The following is a 21,835-nucleotide window of genomic DNA, read 5'->3' on the forward strand; positions in this document are numbered from 1 at the left end:
GATATAAAAGCCCAAATCTTTGAAGTAGCAGCTTCAGTTAAAAACTGCTACTTACAGGGAGGGCTTCAGATGCAGCTGCCAGTTATAAAACATCCCTGCAAATAATTAAACTTCTGTACAGAACAATAAAACATACTTGCATATTTAAAGCACTTAGCATCACTCATTTGCATTTTTAATATTTCAGATATGTAACATTAAGAGAAAGTTTTTCTTTTGTCTTCAGGGCTGGCACAATAGTAAGGTAAAGGTAAAGGGACCCTGACCATTAGGTCCAGTCGTGACCGACTCTGGGGTTGCGGCACTCATCTCGCTTTATTGGCCGAGGGAGCCGGCGTACAGCTTCCGGGTCATGTGGCCAGCAGGACTAAGCCGCTTCTGGCAAACCAGAGCAGTGCACGGAAACTTGGAGTTAAATATAGCTGTTTAAAATACTTGCAAATGAGAGGTTGGAATTTACTGTAGAGAAACATGGATCTGCTGTTGTCTTCCACTAAATCCACATGAGACAGCCTAATGTTTCTCTTGCTTAAGATAAATGAGGCAAAGATCTGGAAGTTTGTGGCAAATCAGCCTCCCACATCCCACCACTTTGCATTTGTTCCCGTGTAACTGCCTTGGGCTGTTTTATTTCCGCACCATTCTTTTGGTCTTTCATAAGTTCTGTATTATGTTCGGTCAGGAGTAGGTTCAACTTTGTATATAATTTTTTTATAGAAAAGCAGAGTAAGAATTGATTTATACTTTCACTCCCAGTAGCAGCATTCTATTGCAGAGTGCCTGTTGTTGATAGCAGCCAGAAAGGGTCTTCTACCCCATCAGTAACCATGGCTACTGCAGCAACAGCAAATAGAGGCTGGCAAGGGAAGAGCTCCCCCCAAAACCACACACCCCACAATGTTAGCCTGGGCTATTTCCAAAATATAAGTTAATGAAGTAGGGGAGGGGCTCTTAAGGTTTGCTCTCTGCTCTACAAATCACAGTAAAAGTTGCTGAGGCTGCTGGTGGAAGGAGATTTTATACATCTGTAAAACGGAATACATGTGCTGTTTTTAGGGATGCACCATTTCATCAGAGTTAAAAACTTTTAATTGAAAAACGGCCCTGATGATTATTCAGACAGATTAATAGATTTTTAAAGAAAAACCTGCTGTAGCACCATCTTAAAGCAGGCATCACTTTCCTCATTCATATATATAAATATATACAAAGCCAGTTTTCCCGTGCTTGAGTTCCTGGGACTAAAGATTTTAAAAGAAATGCAAAATAAACTTTTGAAAAACATGGAGTTGGAAGAAATCATGTTGTACGTGGAACTATTCCTGTCATTTTGCATCAGCACATGCGGAAGGTTCAATCCTCTGCATCTCCAGACAGGTCTGGGAGAAAAACGTGTCTGAAACCAGGGGAAGACCCTGCCAGTCAGTGTAGACAGTAGTAAGCTAGATGGATGAAATGGTCCGACTCAGTAGGCAGCTTCCAATGTTCCTATGTCCCAGCCTCCCCTTCCTGGCCCCATCCTAGAAATAGGTAATTTCTACACTCCTGCATTTGTGTTCTGTTGTTATCCATCTACAAACAATGCCATTTCTTCTTGTCCAGTTCCTACTGCGCCTTTTTATAAAGAGAAGCAGCCAAAATCACGACTAGTCGCCCTTATCTCCGCCCCTGCTTCCTTATCTGCAGGGACAAGGGCATCTGTTTGCGGCTTTCCTAACATTGCCGGACTACAGTTCCCATCATCCACCCCGGTCTCCATGCCTCTCTCTTGCGCATGCGCGGTCTCCTCGCGACCCCTCGTAACGTAGACGCCCGTTACCATGGCCGCGAGGCCTCAGGACGACGCGCCGCTTTCGCCGTTACCATGGCGACGGCGAGGCCTTGTTTACGCCCGCGGTTTCTACGGCGCCGCGGAGCTGACCGGGCCGGAGGGAGAGGAAACATGACGGCGGAGCTGCTCCGGGCTCTGCGTGGTGGGCCAGGGACTCGCTGCCTGTCGCTGAAGGCGCGGGGGCTACGCCGCCTGCCGCGGGGGTTGGGGAAGATGAAGGGCCTGGAGAGACTGAGCTTGCGGGACAACTGCCTGCGCCGGCTGCCTCAGGATATGAAGGCTCTGGGCCGGGTGAGGCGGCCCAGCAGATCCTTCGGTCGATTAAGAGGATTCTGCGCCATGGGGCTCCATCTCTGTAACCACTAGGGTTGCCACCTTTCAGCCCCACTCCCCCAGCCCTGCTCCTGTGCTTTTCTGACAGCGCCTTTCCCGCCGCGTTATTTAGCCTATGAACCTAGCATGAAAATAAAGTGGTAGGACTTTTCTTCCCTCAGCTGCTGGTAAAGAGACAGTGCAAGGTGGGGGGCGGCCAGGTGGGGGGCATTTGGCAGGCTGGTCAGGACCTGCTCAAAAGCCACCCCTATAGGTCTAGGTTGTGGGACGCAGGTGGCGCTGTGGGTTAAAGCCTCAGCGCCTAGGGCTTGCCGATCGAAAGGTCGGCGGTTCGAATCCCTGCGGCGGGGTGCGCTCCCGCTGCTCGGTCCCAGCGCCTGCCAACCTAGCAGTTCGAAAGCACCTCCGGGTGCAAGTAGATAAATAGGGACCGCTTACCAGCGGGAAGGTAAACGGCGTTTCCGTGTGCGGCTCTGGCTCGCCAGAGCAGCGATGTCACGCTGGCCACGTGACCCGGAAGTGTCTCCGGACAGCGCTGGCCCCTGGCCTCTTAAGTGAGATGGGCGCACAACCCCAGAGTCTGGCAAGACTGGCCCGTACGGGCAGGGGTACCTTTACCTTTACCTTTATAGGTCTAGGTTAAGGTTACCAGATTTTTTTCAGTGAATCCGGGGACACTTTTCAACTTCAATGGATTCTGTATGGGGACTGATTTGTAAATCGGGGGATTTGTAAATTGTCTGGTAACCTTAGTCTAGGTCCACAGTGGTTCCCAACCTTTTTTTGGCCATGCCCCACCTAAGCATCTCTAAAATCCTGACACCCCCCCCCCCAGTGACATATAATTCTTCTTATTCAAAAAATGAACTCCTATTCACGTGGAGGAAGCCTAAAAGGCCATTCACTGTTAATAACTCATTCTTTAATTGCCCCCCTTAAAAATCAAATTGCCCCCCTGTAGACCTTGTTGGGAACCACGGGTCTAGGGTAAGCTGTCCAGGGCAATCACTACCTCTGTACTCAAGTGGCTTGGGATCTCTGTTTTGCATTGCTCAGCAAAGATGGGGGGGTGACCCGTCATCTGCGGCTCTTTGTAATTTCGGGACAGCTGGAATGGAGCGCTGCTCAAAATCTTCATTGGGGAAACAATAGTACAAAGCATCATCCTAGGGCAGGCATGTCCAACAACTTAGAGCTGAACCCCTAAAAACAGGGTTTTCCTCCTCCCTAAAAAAACCTCAACAACTTTGAGCTGAACCCACCAAAAACGGGGGTAGATCACTGACAGATTTTAATTCAGAAAGTAGATTGCAGCCTCTTGGGAGTTGGCCACACCTGTCCTAGGGTTTCCAGTTGTGTTGTGGGCTTTTAAAACAAGAGGAACACATGGTTCTTCTGTAAGTGAGATTGGGCTTGCTCCTTCCGAAAAACCTTTTTTTTTAGAGCATTTGCGAACTGTAGTGCAGCTTTCTTTGAACAATTCGATTTGTCTTTGCGACAAAATTTTATGCCACTATCAAGTTTTAGATTGCTAATGGAAAGGTAAAGATGCTATAATCTTCATAGTCATAGAGGATGCAAGTGTTCAAAGATAACACTTTCAAGCTCCATTGGTTTCAGTGACAGATTTAAGAGCTTTTTAAAAGCTCTACTTTACCATTAGAATCAATGGGGGTTAAGGGTGCACAACATTTAACTGGACAGTGCCCTTAGTTTCTGGGTTATTTATCATATTAAATTAGGAGAGAACTGGGATCAAGTAGAAGGCATTGACTGAACAGCTGGATTGGGGGTGGAGGGAAGGGAATAGTTCTTTACATCTTTCAATCTAAGCCTTTATTTTTTATGGGTCATAAAAGTGGTTATGGAACTTTTTATGACGGACTGAAACTTGGCAGTAGTATAATTCAACTTGGGACTAATATGCACTTTTTAAAACAACATTTTAAAAATGTTCTGGGAAAACTCAAATTACTTCAAAATACTTTCACAAAGCCCCATGACTGTGGCACGAAAGTGTGTATTTTTCCACAATTGTAAAATATTTATACTTCATGCTGAAAGCAGTGTTGTTGAAAGTGCTGGCTATACCACAATACATAATTATTTTGAGTAGCACTGTGCCAGCCTCTCTTCTCGGAATGGGTGCAGTCCTATCATGCTTTCTCCTTTGGCATAATGGCATATGGTGGATTTATATGGAGAAGTATTTGGTTCTCTTTGCTTCTCCTTCCTAACTCATGTTTTGGAAGAGAAAGAGATACTTGTCTCATCATTTCAGGATGCAGTTTCTGATAGGATTCCAGGCCTACTGTTTAAAGAAAGAAAAGTTAAAATTCCTAGTGAGTGTATTCAAACTCTTGGGCACAACTAAAGCAAGTAACTTGGATGGATCAAACCTAGTTCAACCAGCTCTGTATAGCCTAACTAATTAAAATCACAGCATATTACAGACAGAAAGGAGGCTTAGTGCAGAAAAGTGCTTACAGAGAAAATGGCAAAACCACATTCTGTAGCATAAGGTACACTGCAAAAGCACAGTGTGATCTGGTGAAATATGCTATTTTTAAAATAAAATATTGGATTTAGGGTATTTATTTTCTTAGTTTTCAAATAAACTGATTATAATGGACTGAAACTGACTAGATTCCCTCATGTACAAACATGAGCTGTGACTGTTGTCATAAAAAAGAATGGAGATTTAGGATTCTAGAAGCCCAGCAATACTACAACAGGATGTTGTGTAGCATAGTAGTGTTTTAATAATGTGTGTGTGTGTTTAAGGGGGTTTACACGGTGCTGAACATTATATTTGGAATTAGGTTCCAGTATTACTGGGTATGTTTTCAGCTTTAAGTTAGTATTTAATAGCATGCATTTAAGTAAATGCATTAAGTAAATTTAAGTAAATGCATTAAGTAAATTCGAAAGCACGCAGTGCAAGTAGATAAATAGGTACTTCCGTGGCATTTCCGTGCGTTGCTCTGGTTCGCCAGAAGCGGCTTAGTCATGCTGGCCACATGACCCGGAAGCTGTACACCGGCTCCCTTGGCCAGTAAAGCGAGCTGAGTGCCACAACCTCAGAGTCATCTGCGACTGGACCTAATGGTCAGGGGTCCCTTTACCTTTACCTATTTAAGTAAATGAATACCAGCTAGGCTCAGGTCATGCTTTGGGGCTTCCCATATGCATATGGTTGGCTGCTGTGAGAACAGGATGCTGGACTAATTGGGCCATTGGTTGATCCAGCAGATTCTTCATATGTGCCTGATGTTTTGGTGAAAGAAATGATGCAAGGCTGTTTAATTAAATATTTTATTATAGTTGAAGGTACTGAATTTGGGAAATAATAATTTTGAGGAGGTTCCAGAGCAGCTGAAATACCTCAAGTCTTTGCAGACTCTTCATTTGTTTAGAAACAAGATCACCAGAATATCACCCTTAATATTTGGTAGGCTCATATCACATCCTGCTCAAAATCATTTTATTGTTCAGTGTATATAATGTGACATATAATATATTCTGTTGTAGAAATTCTGCTCCATAAAAACTTAGAGTTGATAAATCATGTTTCTGAATCTATGCTTGTTATCTCATAAACAAGCATTGTTGTATTAAATGGGACTTACTTCCAGTTTTTAATTAAAGCGCTTTTACCCAACCCTTCAGCCAATGGAGGATCTACATCCTCCTATCTCCTATCTCCTCTTTTCATGTTGACAATCTGAAAGACAAGGCACAGCAGGAAAAGTCATTTAGAGGGGAAAGGATTGTAGCATCAGTGAATCAAATTGAATAAATTTGTGTATGAGCAAACCCTAATAGTTTTGGAGAAAATGCACTCTTTTTAGATGATGTATACACATGTTGCAGAAGATAAGGCAAATTTCTAAGATGGTGCCAGTCTTCTATGACATTTTTAAAGGAGTCTACGTTTAAATGTTTTTAATAATCTGTCTTACTAAACATTGTAGCCCTAAATAGTCTCAGTTCCCCAAATGTACAATGTTTGTAATTAATATATATGTAACTGCATGGGGAATCAGTGAGATTTAGGCTGCTTATGACGTTGTAGCCAAGTTTACAAACCTGCTTTCTGTTCTCATTTTGTTCCCTTGCTGTCACTCTGTCCACACTGCCCTAGGAGTAACTTCCCTTTATTCAGGAGAACTTTCTTGCAAGCAGCTATGTATAGAACTGGACTGTTATTGTTCCTGTTCCATACTGTGGATTATCCTATCATTGATTCCCATTTTGGGTTTCCCATGACTCTGTCCTGTCACCTCTCTGACCATATACTTTCTTTATCTCCTTTGGCAACACTTCATATTCCCCTTGAAACAGTGTACTGTACTTACCTAGTAACCAAATGATCACCCATGTTACATTGTTGATCAATAAAAACACACACACTGTAATGACAAAAATGGAATGCAATGGCATTAAAATGCATATTCAGGTCTATATAGATAATATATACTTTATCTTAAAACTGTCTTTTTTTACAGATGGATTGCAAAATTTAGTACTTCTCAATCTGAACAACAACCAGCTTAGTTATCTTCCTCCAGAGATACAAAGGTAACTATTATAATTTTGAAGTTTTACCTAAGCTGCCTATAACATTATTTATTAGTATGAGACATAGCATTTGCCCATGTTTATCTGGGCAGAAGGTGTGATATATTCCTTAATACTGAATGGCAAAAACAATAAAATATAGCAAGTTATATGCCTTATGGTTCCACACTTCACACTTTTTGGACAATAGCAGCAGAAAAAATAAAATAACACCAGTGCCCTCCCCAGTCATCCATTCTACTTTTCTTTTGTTTCAGACTCACTAGCTGTACTAAAAATTGCTTCTGTTCTGTCCACGTTAGTGTTACATCAGGTAGACCCAAGTTCTCATATGGTTACATTAGGATTGCAAAAGGGCTCCTATAGAAATCTTAAGCTAGGTATTTAAACATAATGTTTTGTGGTATTGTACGCTTCATAGAGTTTAGGTTCCATCCATGTCAGCAGCCATTCCTTTATTATTATATACTTATTTATACCCCACTTGTTTCCTTGATGGGAATCAAGGTAGCTTACAAATAAAAACAAGAATCACTAAAAATATAGAGAAAAACAACAATAATTAAAAACAATTAAACATTTAAATAGAAATAAAACCATATACAGTACATATATAAAATTTGTTTTAAACATACAAATAATTACAATAAAAACAGCACAGCACCAGCCCTTTTATTCAAAGCAGTCAATTCCCAAAAGCCTGTTCAAAGAAGGTCTTCACAATGCCAGGCCTACTTGCTCCTTTGATGATAAACAGTTACTTATTGGGCTGCTACATCTTCAGTTGATTGTGCTTAGTTACAGGGTTAACTCTTACATATGAGAAACATAACTCTGACCTATGAATTAAAAACTACCACATTAATTTTGAGTTCTAGTGCTTTTTCTATACCTTAATTGGCAGTAAGGTGATTGAGGTACATTCACTTGATAGACTAATTAACAACTTTTAATCCTGTTTTGTATTAAAATCTATCTAGATGCAGATGTGTAGACCAACATTCACTGGTAAACATACAAAAGAAAAGTAGAGTTGGAGGCTTGGAATTCTTTGTTCCTTTCATAGGCTTGAACATCTTGAATGCTTGAGTTTAGACAATAACCAACTGCAAAAAATTCCCAAAGAATTCTGTTATCTCCGAAAGTTGTGTGAACTCCATTTGTTCAACAATTCCATCACTGCGCTCCCTGAAGAGATTAAATACCTGAGAAAACTCAAGATCTTGATTTTGGCAAGAAATCAAATAGAAGAACTTCCTGATGTGAGTAGTGGTGTGCTTTGAAAACTGTGTTTTCTTGAGACCAATACAAAAGTCATATGCAGTTTGTACAGGGATTTTTTTTTTTTTAATCACCATGTGTTGTGCAGACTGTTTATAGCCAGTTAGCACATCATGGTAAGCCATAGTTAATTGTTTACTGTGTTTGCTCTTCTCTGCTCACACTGGGAAGAAGCAAGCCACAATCCCTGATTTAGCATTACATCTGAACCAGTGATCATGCTTTATTTCACTCCCAGCAAACAACAGTCAGTAAACCAAGAACTACCCATGCCTATAACTACTACTACTACTACTACTACTACTACTGCTACTACGAGTAGAATTTAGTTAGCTACAACCTAGAATCTGTTATGTTTTGCTAAACTAAGAAGGTGGAGGGAATTCATATAAGCACATTATTGATATTCACCATATGGGAAATGCTCAGCCCTGAAAATACCCTAACATTACAATTAATGAAGAATTACCATGGGTGGATTAAAGGCAAATAGCTTTTGCTTTGGATGGAACCTCATCTTGCCTTTCTGCTTTGCTGCCTGTTATGCCCAGAATTGCTTTCCAAAATACCACTGTGATATTGTGTTTCTCTTCCTTTAAATCCCTCCTTTTCTTTGAAGCCTTTAGCAGAACCACCTAGTTACCATTCACTACTGAAACTAAGGGCTTGTCTACACTTCCTCTTGTCCCGCTGCTTTCCCCTGGGGAAAACTGCTCTTTAGCGCTCAGTCAGAGCAAATGGCAATTTGGGTTTTCCCTGGTTTGCTATTTCTTCCAGCCTAAGTGGGTTTTCTCTTGGAAAGGAGTGGGGCAAGGGGAAAACCACCTGGACCCATGCCTAGTAAGCACGAGTCAAGCGGAAAACTGTTTGGACCCATGCTTTCCAGGCATGGCATAAGCGGAAGTGTGAATAAGCCCTCTGCCTAAGTAAGTGCAAATAACCTAAATACATATTCTTTCCCTATCTGTCTCACCTCTATCATCTATGTCATCTTTTGTTACCTTCTGTATCAATTTTCAATTTGTAAACATACCCCCAGAGAGGTAAATATTCTAAATACTTTGTTTTAATACCAACTAAAATCTAGTCCCTCTTAGAATACATTTTCAGCTTTCCCTGTTTTTATTCTCCCACTTCTGACAACTGTTTTATTTTTGTCCTTTCACCTCTGATGTCCGAGTCAATATAATTTACTTTAATGTTGCTAAGGCTCCTTTGGCTTTTACTAAATTTATCGTTTTTCACTAGGGACTTTGCAAATTGAAGAGGCTTAGAGTTCTAGATGTAGCTGGAAACAATATCCAGATCTTCCCAACAGCAGTAAGTAGGAATATTAATAGATCTCTTCAGTGGAATAATCTGTACATTATGAAAATTAGTAAAATGGATTTCAGAAACATGAAGCAGGAATGCGTATTTAGTAATATGTTTGTATTAGTTATAAAAATATACCTGATTTGGATTCTTGTTTATGTGGATTCTTCCTGAACTATGCAGGGTAGTGGAGGTTCACCCCAAATTAGCAGGACCTCCACTCAGTTTAGGGGAATCCTTCGTTCTGCCACCAACCTTTTGTGTCCCATCCCACATTGTTCAGAAGGGCCTCCCAACCTACTGGAGAGGCTTTGTGGGTGACACAGGTAGTGCAGGAGGGGGCAGGGAGGAAGGAAAAATGAAGGGACAGAAAACTTTCATTCCATGAATGTCTTTAACTTACCTTAAGATCCATACCAGCAAGAATAGTCAGAAAATACTGGGATGCAGTTGGTTAACAACCGTATAATATGGATATACCATAAAAAGTGATTGAGCAAAGGATGGCAATTCTAGTAACTGGAGCAGCAGGCAGGAAAGTGCCCAATGTGAAGGGCAGTATACCTACAGCTCTCTGGACCCCAACCCCACCCAATATATAGAAATGCTTACAGAGGATGTTTGAATGCATGCTGCAATAATATCAGCAAACGCCTGAGGGCAGCACTACATAATGTCACACTGCTCAACTCCGTTTCTTACTAATACAGAAAAGCCAACTGGAAAAGTTCACCCGTAGAAAATAATTTTCTTGAACGTTTAAATGTTCAGTCTTTGTATATGGTTTCACAATATTCCAGTTTATCTGACCAACAGCCTTTAACCACAAAGTGATTTCCTACTGCAGGTACATTACATGGCAAACTTTTTTTCTTTTTCGCAACTACAACTATGTTTGCTGCTGAAGCGTGGATGGCATCCCCTTGTGCTCATGTGTGTTTCATATATTTGTGTACCTGAATAGATCACGGCATTGTTGCAGAAAGCACTCGTTTGATACCAGAATTAAATGTATTTGATGAGTAATGCAAAGAGCTGCCATTAGACATTAATGACTCAGCTTCCCTACCAAAAAACGACCCTAATATGAGGTAGTATGTGGTAGTTGCCTAAGGCAAGAGATAATAGGTTCCATTAAATTTTAGTAGAAGTCAGAGTGGAAGGCAGAGGTCTGGCCTATAGGGCACAATCCAGGAAAGGGCTTTCTAAGCAACATCAAGATGAAGAGGAATGTGAAATCCGCAACATCCATTCTTTTCAGCTAGGCTTGTACAGGAGAACCTTCTGTTATTTAGTGTGAAGAAGCGGGTACCATTTGTGTCTCCTGCTTTGGTCCAGGCCTGTTTCTTTACGTTAGCAAACTCTACCCTGTTGTGTGAAGCAGTGAATTTAACTCATCATGCTGTACTATGCGTACTATTCCCGGTGGAAATAGAAGAGTAGCATGGTGCAAGTCATGTGCAATTTCAGGGGTGTCGAGGCAAACTGAGTCATTCATAATGGAACTATTAAAAACGATACTGCTAGCAAAATAGAAAATACATCTTTAACTAGCAACAAACAACTACTGAAGAAGACCAGAAGCCATCTGCAAGCATAAGAAAGCCTGTATTTAGGAATTCAGTTTCTGAAACTTGTTTCAAGAGATACCCATCTATGAATTCAAGTAATCAACTTCAAATTTAAGGTATAGCATTTAAATATAAAGTTTGATTAGGTATGATTTGTTAGCAGTACTTTTCTAAAGGGTTCTTTTTGTGGTATTTGCTTTATCTATTTATTTTGATGAGTTTATCATTCATAATGGAAGCCACTATCCTTCCACTTGTTAGAAGTGGCTTTCTAGTCTTCCACCTGACACCTGTGATGGACAAAATAAATTCATCTCTTCCATTTGAGAGCACAGTAGAAAATACTTTACTGAGGAACTAGTGTTCTCATATGAATACATTATACTTTTACATGTGCAAAGGCCCTTTTCTAGATTATTTTGGCTGTACTTTAAAAAATTTCAGAAGGAAAATATTCAAAAAATTATGAAACTCCAAACAAGCATGTTATCAAACCAAATAGATTTTGGAACTAGAACGCCTTCTTGCACCTATCATTTTACATGTACTAGAATTATGTAAATTAAAAGGAACGAAAGGTTGCAAGTATTCTGTAATGTAAACAGTGCGTATATTGGCATGAAAATATGGCTCTTTTGAACTATAAAACTCACATAATGGGGGGTGGGGGGAATGTAAAGTTTGTCTGTGAGCCAATTTGTATTTGGACAGAAATAAAGGATTCATTTTTTAAAAGGATATTTGCAGCAAAACAGACCTAGATTTAGAAAAGAAATGAGTATTTCTCCCAATGGAAAAAGAATTGGCACTATCCACACACAGCTGAGTACATCTAACTTTTGAAAGGTGGTCTTGAGACTCTAATTTTACATGTGTGCATTAAGATGCAGTTAGCCCCTAAGTCAGTTTAAGAGGCAGAGTTAAGCACTTCAATATTTTAGCATTTAAATAAGGGATTTGAAAGTGTTGAACATGTCAGTTTTATGGATATTTGCTCTGAAGTAACATTTTTTTAGTTCAATGCAACTTCCTTCTCCCAAGTAGGTATGCATAGAAAAATTCATTAGAACCATATCAATACTGTTTAATTTTGTTACTTTAAAAATTATTAAAGAGTTCTTATTACACAACTGCCCAGATTATAATTATTGAAGAATTGTGCTTGTTGCAACAGTTAACTGCCATTTATGCTTTGCTGAAAATGCAAACAAATACGTAGCCTTCTATATCCTGCTGAGCCTTTTAAACAATTGTTGGTATAATCGACCTAAATTTAAGCACTTTTAAGTCCCACTGTTTTCAGTGTTAGCACATTTAAAAACTTTTCCATTGAAATCAATGGGCTTTAAGAGTTTTAACTTTGGCTGGATTAATAAATATCTGCTAAATTCATTGTCATGAACAGCTAGTAGTCATTTTTTATGTGGAACCTGTGCTAGCTATAGAACTCAAGAGTTCCAAACTTACTGATCTGTTCTTCACTATATTTTATGAGAATGAAATCATCTTTTGACGTTTCTTGTAAAGGAGATTTTGGATTACACCTCAAAGATTCTGTCATAGTTATAATTTGAAAAAAAAAAAAAGCTGTAAGAAAGTGATATATTTTTATGGTGATTGCTACAGACTATGTGACCCAGAATGTAATTGCCTATTCACTCATCTTGCCCTGGAGGTATGAACTTTTTAATGTCACAAAATCTCAAGCTTTCATTTGTGGAAAGACAATAAAAGGTTTTACAGACATACCAGCTGCACAGAATCCTCTCTCTGTGTTTATACGTTTAATACAGGTGTTCTCAGTAAGTCAAGGTCTTCTAGCTTTGCTTACATTGAGTAGTTGCTTATATAATATCAGCAGAATTGTTATCTATCGATTTACCTATCTTTGTATGCTCTATCTAATAAAACATTAGAGTTAGATAAGCTTAGGTTGTTTCATAAAACCACATAGTATCAAATTAAACTAAATGCAATATTATTAAGCAAATTTCTATTATGCGCTTCCTCTCAAAGGAGCCCACTTAATATTTGCTTATGTAGCATATGAACTTGTGATTTAAAATAATTTTTACTGATTTGTCATTGGAAAGTATTCATAGACCAGAATGTGTATAAGAGGAATAGTAATCATTACAGAAGGAACAAAGAATCAGTACCATTTATTTCAAGATGGTTTGTAAATTACTTAGAGAAATTTCATCAAACCATAAGGAAAAAATACATTCTTGAATGGTTTTCCAGCAAACAGCACAGTGTGTCAGGTCCCTTCGGTAGCTCTAGAAATCAAGGGTATAATAACTCAACTTGTTACACAGTTGACAGTGGGAATGGCCTAACTATGAATAATTTCTTCCAGATCCATTTGAGTAGCTTTCCCCCCCGGTCAGCTACTAGTTTTATGGTACAGTGGTGCCTCGCAAGACGAAATTAATCTGTTCCGCGAGTCTCTTCGTCTAGCAGTTTTTTCGTTTTGCGAAGCAAGCCCATTGACGGCTTAGCGGATTAGCGCTATTAGCGGCTTTTAGCGGCTTTTAGCGGCTTAGCGGATAAGCAGATAAGCGGCTTTTAGCGGCTTTTAGCGGCTTATCGGCTTAGCAGATAAGCAGATAAGCGGCTTAGCGGCTTAGAAAAAGGGGGGAAAAGGGGGAAAAACCCGCAGGAACTTGCAAGACATTTTCGTCTTGCGAAGCAAGCCCATAGGAAATTCGTTTTGCGAAGCACCTCCAAAACGGAAAACCCTTTCGTCTAGCGGGTTTTCCGTCTTGCGAGGCATTCGTCTTGCGGGGCACCACTGTAAGCCCATTGCACATAATGGACTGCTGGAAAGTCCTGTTGCCAAAGTCACCATGCCCTGTACAGTCTCTCCTGCCTAAGGGCTGGAAAATGGGTGGTGGCATTGTCTTGTTTTGTGGTAAGGTGAGGGTCAGGCTAGGTGCAGAACAACACAATGCTAAGTAGGCACAGGTGGGATGCAAGATGAGGTGAGGCAAGGCTCAGTCTGAAAGCAGAGGAAGGCAAGGTGAAGTTCAGGCTGGATGTGAATCTCAGACTGTGTTATAGGATACCGCTTCAGCAACAAAACCAACTATGGTAGCAGCTACATCCCAGTTGTTAGCCCTGTAAAGCAGAGCTTTCCAAACTTTCCAAACTTTCCCCTGTTCGTGACACACTTTTTAGACATGCATCATTTCACGACACAGTAATTCAGGTTTACTAGCAAACCCCTTAACCCCTTTCCAGCCCTGGGAGGAGTGTGGGGAGCAGTCATGTGACACACCTACACACTGCAGCCGACATTAGCATGCCATGACACACAGTTTGGAAAGCTCTTCTGTAGAGGAAGGTAGTTCTTCAGTTGAAGGGTGCCACCTGCTATAGTAATGTCCGGCTGCAATTAAGCAACGGAGCCTCTGGTCTCTCTGGGACTTCAACAATGGAGTCCTCTGAGGACAGCAGTGCTTAATATTTGGACTGGAGGGGCACCAGCTGCAGACTTTGATTAGACCCCTTTGGTGCTTACTATTACTATTTTTTTAAAAGATGCAAGTTTAATCAATGAATTGAACATGAAATTGTTTGCCCCTGACTTAGTTCACAGGGACTTTCTTCCAAGTCAGTATGCCTATTTTTGCAACTGCAATCAAAGTCTAATACTAAAGCAGCCAGCAGTATCAACATGTCAAGCTGGAGATCTCATGGGGTAGATGCTCCTTCCTGACCTCTCTTTAGAATAAGGGTGGCTAACCTGTGACCTGAATTTGATCTGCCAAGCTACAAGAAGTTGCCTGCAACTTTTATCTGATCAGGAGATAAAACACTCCGCCTTCTCATTGGAAATGACATTTGGTAAACATTTTGTTGAAAGTATTGATGTATTTCTTCTGTTGTTTGAACAGATGGAAGATCTTGAACTGGAGGAACTTTATTGTGAAAGTAATCCATTGCTTCAGAAACATCCAGTTAGTGCCATACAAGAGGAGGACATTTTGACTCTTAAGGTTACTGGAGAAAACTTTTCAAAATTGTAGATAACAATGGACTAACTTAACTCCATAGATCTCAGTGGGTCATCTCTGGGTATGACTTAGTTGAATACCACCCTATAGCTTAAAAATGACTTTTTCAGATTTCAGAGTAATCCAAATCCTTGTCATTCAAACGATTCTAAATAACCATTCTGTATTCCAAGAGATATTTTTACTTACTAAAAATGATCCTTAGTCTGGTGGACAGAGTTTGAAATTAAGTTAATTAAAGTTTCAGGATTTTGATAAATTGTAGTGATTTCTTGGAAAATAATAATAGATGCTATGGTGGAAGCCAACCACTTTCCAACAGTATTTAAGTACAGAGGAAAAAAAGTTAATAGTAGCTGTTTCTACCCGTTCCTTTTAAAGAGCACAAACACTGAATGAACACTGTTTCTGCCCCATCCTTTTAAAGAGCAAAATGTTAGTGAAACCTATGCAACTCTCCAAAGATTGAAAAATGCTGAAATACATGGAGAAGATATTTAAAATCACATACAAGAGCACAGTTCTATATAACAGCCACAAAAAAGCACTGAAAGGCACAGGACTGTAACAACAGTATATTAATGAGAAGAAGTTTTCAATAAGGTAGACAAAGTGTATATTTCACCAAGACTTACAAAGAACCATATAGTACAAAAGTAATTCTTATTGCATTGAAGGATGCTCTAAGCAGCTGAAAGCAGACCAGCTTCCTGATAAGGTCTGGTTTTGACTCTTCCCCAGATGATAGCACCTCAAAAACACTTCAAGGCCCTGAGTGTGGCGAGTATTGGGACAATGTCTTAGCTTAATGCCTAGCCATGTGTCTTGGAGCTCTGCTGTGAACTTCTGAACTAACCTGTAGTCTGATATGTGTTTAGGCGATGTAGTGAATTTTGGAATAAAGCCTTTAACAATAACCGAGCTGAGAATTTGAACACCACATCCACAAGTGGGTCTGTGAAAAAATGTGTCTGTGAAAGGCTGTAAATGTACTTTATGGCTATGTATATTGTGTATTGTGTGGCTTCAGAAAACTGTATCTCAATTGCTATAAATAAATTTGCTTTTCTCTTACAGTGAGCCATTTTATATTCCCATAGGATTCTATGGCTACTCTTTTTGGTTCTGTTTGAGTTAATGATTTTGCAATGAGTAATAAGTTAAAAGCTAACTTGGTTTTTTAAAGACCTTAACACAAATCTATTTTTTAAAGAAAAAACAGAAATTATTTCCAAATTCTACAAAATTAACCTCCTTGGGGTGGGGCTGCATATATCTTTTTGCAAAGAGCTCAGCGAATCATTCATAATTACAAAATAAGTATTTTTGCTGGAAAAGAAACAGAATGGAGCAATCTGAGCATTTTCAGGACATCTTTGACAAAAAGGATTAGCTATTTCAGTATTAATCTGAGGTTAGAATTGAATTCTTGCTCAAATTGTAAAATAACAGATTAATTTGGAAGCTTTAAAATTGATTGCATCATGTAAATAGTTATACAAATAGCACTGAATTCTTTAACTGGCTGTCTGTGGGTAGAAAAGTCTAGCATGCTTTGTGAAATTAATAAGCACTCTGTCAGGAAAAAGACTGGCTGTCTGTGGGTAGAAAAGTCTAGCATGCTTTGTGAAATTAATAAGCACTCTGTCAGGAAAAAGGAACATGTTCAGATAGGAACACAGGGAGTTACCACCCAAGTTCCATCAACACACACTGACAGTGGCGTAGCGTGGGGGGTGCAGGGGGGGCCGGCCGCACCGGGCGCAACATCTGGGGGTTAGGGAAATCCACGGGTTAGGGGGCGCAAATCCACGGGTTAGGGGGCGCAAATCCATGGGTTAGGGGGCGCAAATTACTTGCCTTGCCCCGGGTGCTGATAACCCACGCTACGCCACTGGACACTGATTGAAAAACGCCCTTCCTGGAGCTAGATTTGAATGTGGCACCTGATCTATCCTTTACAATAAATTAACAGTGCCTCATGGTTACTGCACGTCTGGAGATAGAGAGAACAACTCTTTTACCCCTATCAGGCAGAGCCTTTTGCAAACAGAGCTGTGCAACTTGGGGTAAAAAGGCTACAAGGCCCATCTGGATAAGAGATTATTAAAATATGGAGTCATATGCTCACAGAGTCTCCTGCTAAGTGTCCGGGGTTAAAAGCATTCACTTTGAGGTTCTCTTGCAAGTCTTTTGAATAATATAAGCTATTCTGTCTTTTTAATCATACAGGAACTAACAGCAAGATTTATTCTTGATCAACTGGAAAAGAAAAACTTTAATTTACACAGAGCGCTAAAGCAGAACTTAAATGCACAGAAGATGCTTGCCCATAAACAAGAATGTGCTCAGTGCAGACGTGGCTTTCTGGGCATGTGGCTGGAATGTGTACAGTTCGTGGATATAAGACAGGTAATTTTTCCTGACTCATGTATTATTTAAAGCTGGGTTCATTGCATCACCAGACTTTTGCTAGGTTCTGCTGCGGCATGTTTTCCATGAGCACCTTCAAAATCTATTGTTTTCTTTCTGCACGTGTGCATTAAAAAAAAATTTTTTTAAAAATAATTTTTATTAATTTCCACAATAAAAATATATAACATATCACATTTTCAGCTTTAACAAATTTTCCAATTTTGGACTTCCCTCAGCCTCTCTGACAATCATCCGAATTTGATTTTTAGTTACACAGTACTTAATTTCACTATTGCCTTTCAAATAACCTTTTAAAAACTGTTTTTCTTTTTTGCAATATCTCTTTGACTTTTACAGAGCTTCTTTAAATGCCACTAACGTTATTTCTCTATCACTTATGTCTTCCCAATAGTCCACCAACTTTCTCCAGTCCTCGATAAACTTTTGATCTCGTAGATATCTGATCTTCCCTGTCAATTTGTCCAGTTCTGCATAGCGTGTGCATTAAAAATTATTGGGTCCCAGTTATAAGGAGAATACTTCTGGTTCAGCATTTGGTTTCCATCAGTGGCCAGCCATCTCCTATCTAAACTATCTCAGCTTTCTCTGTTTTTTAATACCACTTCTGCTGTTATTTATTAATTCGCTTATCTCATCTGTAATCTCGTGTTTTCTTTGATTGCGTTCCATTTGTTTATGTAATTTGCATCCTGCCGCCCCCCGTCCTTCAGAGACACATTTCAGCCTCACAAGCTCATGACAGTGGCCCCTGAACCTGATCTGGCAATTAGGTTGAGGCCTAGGCAGGGTCAGTGGCCAGTTTAAATGTGCCACGCAGAACCTAAGGGTTACTTTTCTCATACAGTACCCTTCTGCTACATCTCAAACCAAGATTTGTCATTCTAGGTATTATAGCAAAGCAGCTGCAAATAATCAGTTCTTGGTTTGGTAGCTATTCAGAAACCCTGGTTTGTCGGGTGTTGTTGTTTTAGATATCATAAAAACCACAGGTCTGGACCATCTGTGGCTGTTACCATGGGGTATACAACTCAGTACCTCCTCCTGTGCACATGCAAATGTCAGTATGGTTCCTTATATGGGAACCATAACTTGATAGTGCCCGCTGGCAGTTCCACTACCATGGTGAAAGGGTCACTAGGGGGAGGACACACAGACTGCTAGGGCTAATCTCTGGACTAAGGGAGGACATAAGATCATGGAAGCTCAGACAGAATCTCTACATAAAATATTATGTTTCATAATAGAATCAATATTTCTCCTGGGTAAGGTCTCTGAAAGGACACTGCATGATGCCCTTTCTTGAGGCTTGTGCTGAAGTGGCAAATCTGACACTGTTTCCTAACACCTCATCAACAGGGTATAACATCTTGATTTTCAGTTTCACCGTCCTGCTCTTCCAATTACTAATTTTGAATGCCATCCAGTAAATTAGCTTTCCCTTGACTCCTGCTGGCCCATTTCCCCACCAGATTACATAGCGCTGGATTGTTCTTCGCAGATGTAAAATTCCTGCTGCCTTTCTATTTAGAGATAAATGTGCGAGGGCAACTATAGCTCTGACACAAATGTTATTAATTTTAAACATCATTTCTGCCAGCTCTTTGTTGTTCATTTTGTCTGAGCAAATCTGAATGCAAGGGTTGACTGTGTTGTGTCAGAGAGGTTCATGAGGACCCCTCAATTTATACATCGCTACAATTTATAAAAATGAATATGCTCTGTAAAATACGCTAACAGTTATGCTGTTATATTTTCCCCTTTCTTTTAAAAAGCGAATGAAGACTAGCAGAAACTTGGAGCTCTTACCTGTCAAGGCACTTCTGTGCTCATACAAATGCTTTAATCACAGCGGCCACGAACTCTTTGGGATTGCTGTACCCTAGAGCAAGCAATAAACCCAGGATCTCACCCAGCTGGCAAGTTGCAACTATTGTGACACTCTTAAGAACAGAAACAGAATATAGCATTTTGTGCTATATCCATATTCAATGTGAAATACACAGTTGTGTTGGAACAATGGTGGCAGAGAAGTGATTTAGTGGTGGGCAGGAATTATTTCCTACAGCTGTGCAGTTGGTGTGTTTTGGCAGCCTTGACTCTCCTTCTGAAAATGGATGAAGTTAATGGCATTGTTTAACAGTGAGGTAAAAGTTTTATAATGTAAACTCTAACTAGCCTAGGTTACTGTGGTTTCTTTTGGCTTCTCTGTTATGATCCATGCACCTTAATCTGAAATTCTGATAAGTGTTTCTCCCCCCCTGAAGATTTAGGGTCAGACCTTAAAACTGCAAAAGAACACTTTTAACGTGTGTCCAGTGATTACGTAGTGCTTGATTTCCATTATAAATCCTGTTTTCTAGAAGTTTATAACTTGGCTTTAACATTTGGCATGCATAATTTTCAACACAGAAGAAAATGTGTTGGAGCGTTTTTAAAAAGAAAGGGAATTGGTACATATTAAGAAGGATTTCTTTGCTCATAGGAACTTTGATTATAAGAAAGCTGTGTATCCTGGCAACCTTTGGAAAAAAGAACATTCCATGGAGAAGCAAGCAGTTTGATAGGATGCTCACATGCTTGCTTGCTTTTCCACTTTTATTCCTTTGCATGTTTTATCTTCAGTGTTTCCAGTGCTATTTTACTAGAAAACTCGCCTTGTTCTCTTATAATGGCAAAGGCGCCCACCTGAGAGGTGCCGGAACTGAAAAAAAGTATTTCTATGCTGCAATTCCTCCTGGTTTGCAGTTTGCATTCTCATCTCATGTAATTAATTGCAGTGCTACAGAAAACAGGGCTGTTTCTTAAACTTGATCCTAAATTTAAGCATGTGGATTGACTTTACTGTTTACATACAGAGATCATTCGTGTTCTGATCTAAACAAAGAAAGATGTATTTAAATTTGAAATAGTAAGTAGAACCATGTACTTCCCTAAATTGCAGATATTTTGTATACGATCTCGCCCCTTTTTAAAGAGAAAGCATTCTATGTAACATCAAAAGGTAAAGGTACCCCTGCCCGTACGGGCCAGTCTTGCCAGACTCTAGGGTTGTGCGCTCATCTCACTCTATAGGCTGGGAGCCAGCGCTGTCCGCAGACACTTCCAGGTCACGTGGCCAGCGTGACAAGCTGCATCTGGCGAGCCAGCGCAGCACACGGAACGCCGTTTACCTTCCCGCTGGTAAGCGGTCCCTATTTATCTACTTGCACCCGGGGGTGCTTTCGAACTGCTAGGTTGGCAGGCGCTGGGACCGAGCGACGGGAGCGCACCCCGCCGCGGGGATTCGAACCGCCGACCATGCGATCGGCAAGTCCTAGGCGCTGAGGTTTTACCCACAGTGCCACCCGCGTCCCTCTATGTAACATAATGACTTGGAAATCAAGCGAAACTCAAGTGAGTTCCTAGAATGAAACTAGTGACCACATTCAAGACAGCATTCAGCATTTCAAGTGTAAACCCCAGCTTAGCACACTGCTCATTTTCAAGAAAGCTGTAAAAATGTGTTTTCTGTCTTGAAGATTGAGACATCAGAATGAAAGCTGATGTCAGCATCTAGAATACTGTTCAGTTTTTCAAGTACAGGCCCCAGCTTGCACCCACCCTCCTTTGACAAAGGTCAAGGGTGTGCAAAATAAATTAGAATCAGCAGGGCTTTTTTCAGCTGGAACTTGCCAGTTCCTCTCAGGTGGGCAACATTGCCATTATAAGAGATGTTCTCTTTTTCTAGAAAAATAGCACTGAAACAGATGTCTGAAGTGGAGACTCTCAAACACAGTTCTTCACTAGTGCATAATGATTTCAAAATGTAATTGCATTTGTCAAGTGATAGTTACATAGAAACAGCACTTCTTAGGCAGTATGTTTTAGCTTACAATATGGGGAAGAATAAAGACCCTGTTTAAAATATTTATTGGTACACGGTATTATCTGAAAACGCATCTCATACTTGCTTTTTCTGAACACAGTTATAGTGAGCAAAAGGATTCAAAAAGGTCTATTGATTCAACTGTCAAATAAATAGTACTCTTTAGTAAAAGCAATGTGACCAAAAAGGCATTTGACGTTTTATTCAAGTGGAAAAACTCTTCAAATTTATCCTAAGGATGAATGAATGGTTGAAATCAGTGGTGCTTTAGTTGCAATCCATTTATCTCATTGATTGCCGCATCACTTGAGTACAGGTATCGGATTCAGAGTTAGTTAGCTTGAAAAGGTATCTGAAGGAACCCCAGCCCTAGAAGCAAGTGTCTACATTTTGCAACATGCCATAATATTTTGTTCCACAAAGAAGATGCCTGTGCCAAATACTTTTCCGGCTTATCCTTGCTGAGATACCATGAAAGCGCATGACATCCCTTTCAGTTACAATAGGGAGCAGTGCTTGTGTTTTTTTAATCCACCCTTTTGAAACAACTTGAGAAGAACTTTCACATTTGTTTACATTTACTTGAGTTTTTCAGTGGCTCTCT

General features: G+C 40.2%; 1 protein-coding gene across 2 annotated transcripts; it reads left to right on the forward strand.

The window, feature by feature from the left end:
* The first annotated feature begins 1,759 nt into the window (after positions 1-1,759).
* On the forward strand, positions 1,760-21,272 carry LRRC69 (leucine rich repeat containing 69). Of its 2 annotated transcripts, XM_079984687.1 has the most exons (8): positions 1,760-2,122; positions 5,489-5,615; positions 6,673-6,745; positions 7,812-8,007; positions 9,275-9,346; positions 14,811-14,912; positions 17,163-17,342; positions 19,139-21,272. In XM_079984687.1, exons 1-8 carry the CDS (start codon positions 1,775-1,777, stop codon positions 19,247-19,249), a joined length of 1,209 nt encoding a protein of 402 aa, XP_079840813.1. In that variant the 5' UTR covers positions 1,760-1,774; the 3' UTR covers positions 19,250-21,272. The 2 variants fall into 2 exon arrangements, with proteins under 2 accessions (XP_079840813.1, XP_079840814.1); XM_079984688.1 differs by lacking the exon at positions 9,275-9,346.
* The last annotated feature ends 563 nt before the right edge of the window (positions 21,273-21,835 follow it).

This window comes from Podarcis cretensis, assembly GCF_951804945.1.
Source record: "Podarcis cretensis genome assembly, chromosome: 7".
Lineage (NCBI taxonomy): Eukaryota > Metazoa > Chordata > Lepidosauria > Squamata > Lacertidae > Podarcis > Podarcis cretensis.

Excerpts from the sequence above, each read along its gene's own strand:
- LRRC69 (XM_079984687.1), top strand. The coding sequence starts at position 1,775 with ATGCGCGGTCTCCTCGCGACCCCTCGTAACGTAGACGCCCGTTACCAT. Across the intron at positions 6,746-7,811 it reads CTTCCTCCAGAGATACAAAG|GCTTGAACATCTTGAATGCT; the intron begins GTAACTATTATA and ends TTCCTTTCATAG. Across the intron at positions 14,913-17,162 it reads AGGACATTTTGACTCTTAAG|GAACTAACAGCAAGATTTAT; the intron begins GTTACTGGAGAA and ends TTAATCATACAG.